Source organism: Temnothorax curvispinosus, unplaced genomic scaffold, assembly GCF_003070985.1.
Source record: "Temnothorax curvispinosus isolate PA1 unplaced genomic scaffold, ASM307098v1 QBEX01011098.1, whole genome shotgun sequence".
Classification (NCBI taxonomy): domain Eukaryota; kingdom Metazoa; phylum Arthropoda; class Insecta; order Hymenoptera; family Formicidae; genus Temnothorax; species Temnothorax curvispinosus.
The window spans coordinates 508,258-510,149 of record NW_020220878.1 but is presented as its reverse complement, the minus strand read 5'-3'; the positions used below and the strand labels follow the sequence as shown (position 1 = coordinate 510,149).

General features: G+C 41.6%; 1 protein-coding gene across 6 annotated transcripts in view; it reads right to left on the bottom strand.

Annotated features, from left to right (window-relative positions):
- The window catches only part of LOC112461129 (importin subunit beta-1), a 14,932-nt gene extending 13,040 nt beyond the window's left edge, over window positions 1-1,892 (bottom strand). For 2 of the 6 annotated variants that reach the window (XM_025026248.1, XM_025026247.1), the window contains exons 1-5: window positions 1,599-1,764; window positions 1,372-1,451; window positions 1,101-1,283; window positions 520-566; window positions 182-263 (exon numbers count right to left, since the gene is read on the bottom strand). In XM_025026248.1, coding sequence (XP_024882016.1) covers window positions 182-263; window positions 520-566; window positions 1,101-1,283; window positions 1,372-1,451; window positions 1,599-1,668 — 462 coding nt within the window. In that variant the 5' untranslated portion in view covers window positions 1,669-1,764. Of the gene's footprint in view, window positions 763-1,100; window positions 1,284-1,371; window positions 1,452-1,598 lie in introns of those variants that run through there. The other 4 variants (XM_025026251.1, XM_025026249.1, XM_025026250.1 and 1 more) reach the window with 4 other exon arrangements.

Sequence of the window (1,892 nt, the reverse complement as noted above, 5' to 3'; positions counted from 1 at the left end):
CTATCTCAAAGTTTCCTTTAAATAATTCCATGGAATTATACAGGACTCTTAAAGCCGCTAGTCGAACGTGTTGTGACGTGCTATAAATATTGTAAATGATTTCTTGCCAGATATATCCGATAGTCTCTAGAGTAGCTTTTCTCATCATCTCATTACTGGACGACTCGACATTATCGACTAACAATGGAATTAATTCGCTCCATTGCCCCACTGCCAACTCGGTAACAGCAACATGAGCGACGCATTGTGCTGCGGAACTTGGCCTACACGGAAAAAAAACGGTATATGGTTGCCACATCTAAAGAAATAGTAAGATTTGGCGCAAGAATATCTGGTGGTTGTCACACCCATATTGATGTGGTGTCTTAACTATATCATAGTTGCCGCACCACCGCAGGTATCAATTTTCTATGGTTGTCACAACCATATATAGTGTATAGTGATCCATCAATGTGGGTGTGACCACCATAGATATTCCTGCACCAAATCTTACTATTTCTTTAGATGTGGCAACTATACCGTTTTCTCCGTGTATTATTGTTTTCCATTCCCAACGCTCCTAAAATCTGTAAAACTAAATGCATGAAGAACTCTATCATGCGTGAAAAAGAATAATTACCGAATGTACTTAGCATGTCCTTCAATCCATTTCTTGACAGTGATAAATTTTTATAACAATTATTATTAAGTATTTAAAATTTACATTTGAGAATTTTACTTCTTGAGAGTTAAACTGTTATAAAAATCTATAAATATTTTGAACAGATAAAGAGTAAGATACATAAAGATAAAATTTAGAATAAGAGTTAAGATAAAAGTGAGTGAAGATAAAAGTGATAAAGTAAAAATATTTCTGCTTTGTACCTACTTGGAGTAATATACATTTATAACAAAGTAATGTCGTCTCTACGTAAAATCAGGTAAGGCCTGTTCTTTTTAGCTGAGCTTCTTGCACAGTTAATTTTTTCTCTTTTTCTCTCCATCATAAAAAGAAAAAGAGGAAGGATGAACCACGCAAAAAGTTCAGCTAAAAAGAACAGGCTTACAAATTGAAATGCTAATAATACAAGAAAATGCGATAAATATATAACCCTCCTTACATTGTTCTTGATATTTTCCCTCGTTTCAGCAGGAATGGTAAGCCAGCGTTGCTGGTACTGGAAATTCATGTCAGGATCCTCGGAGATAAGTTGGTTTTTGAGCTGTAGACCCGCTACCTTGCGGGCGACGGGGCTCGCACCGACTGCGACCAGCACGGCGCTGAGTCGTTGCACGAATTCATGCTAAAACAGACATATCACCGAATATTGGAATCGAATACCGCTCCTCACATTATTGTCGCACAATCCCATGGTGGCAAAATTTACTCACGAGTGTTCTTTCGGCCATCTGTTGTAGGCAAGCCTGTGCTGACTCGCGGTCGATCTGGTCTAACTCGCGGTCGATCTGGTCTGAAAATGCGACAGGGACATATTAAAATTGCACGTCCACAATTAACATTAAAGAATATCGTTACCGCGGGAATCGCGGAACCGAGCACGTTGCGACAAATTCGCCGAGAACGGCGACGGGCACGCGGTTCGCTCTCGCGTACTTACTCCGAGATCGCCTTGAGACGGTCATCTCGAGGATCTGGATCAGCCACAACATCTCCGGGTCCATATCCATGGTTAACGGCAGATCGCTCACTCTCTCGTTTATAACGTGATACGTCACAGTTCCCGCGACTCGACGCGAGGGGATGTTGAACGTCTGCTCCCTGATGGGAAAGTTCTCGTCGCGACCGGGTTCTTTTATATATTTTATTGGCTCCTGCCTCTTTTCAGAGGACAATACGGCTCGTCGCGACCGGCGGATATCCACGTATATAGCCACCACGCCCAGTGCCCACC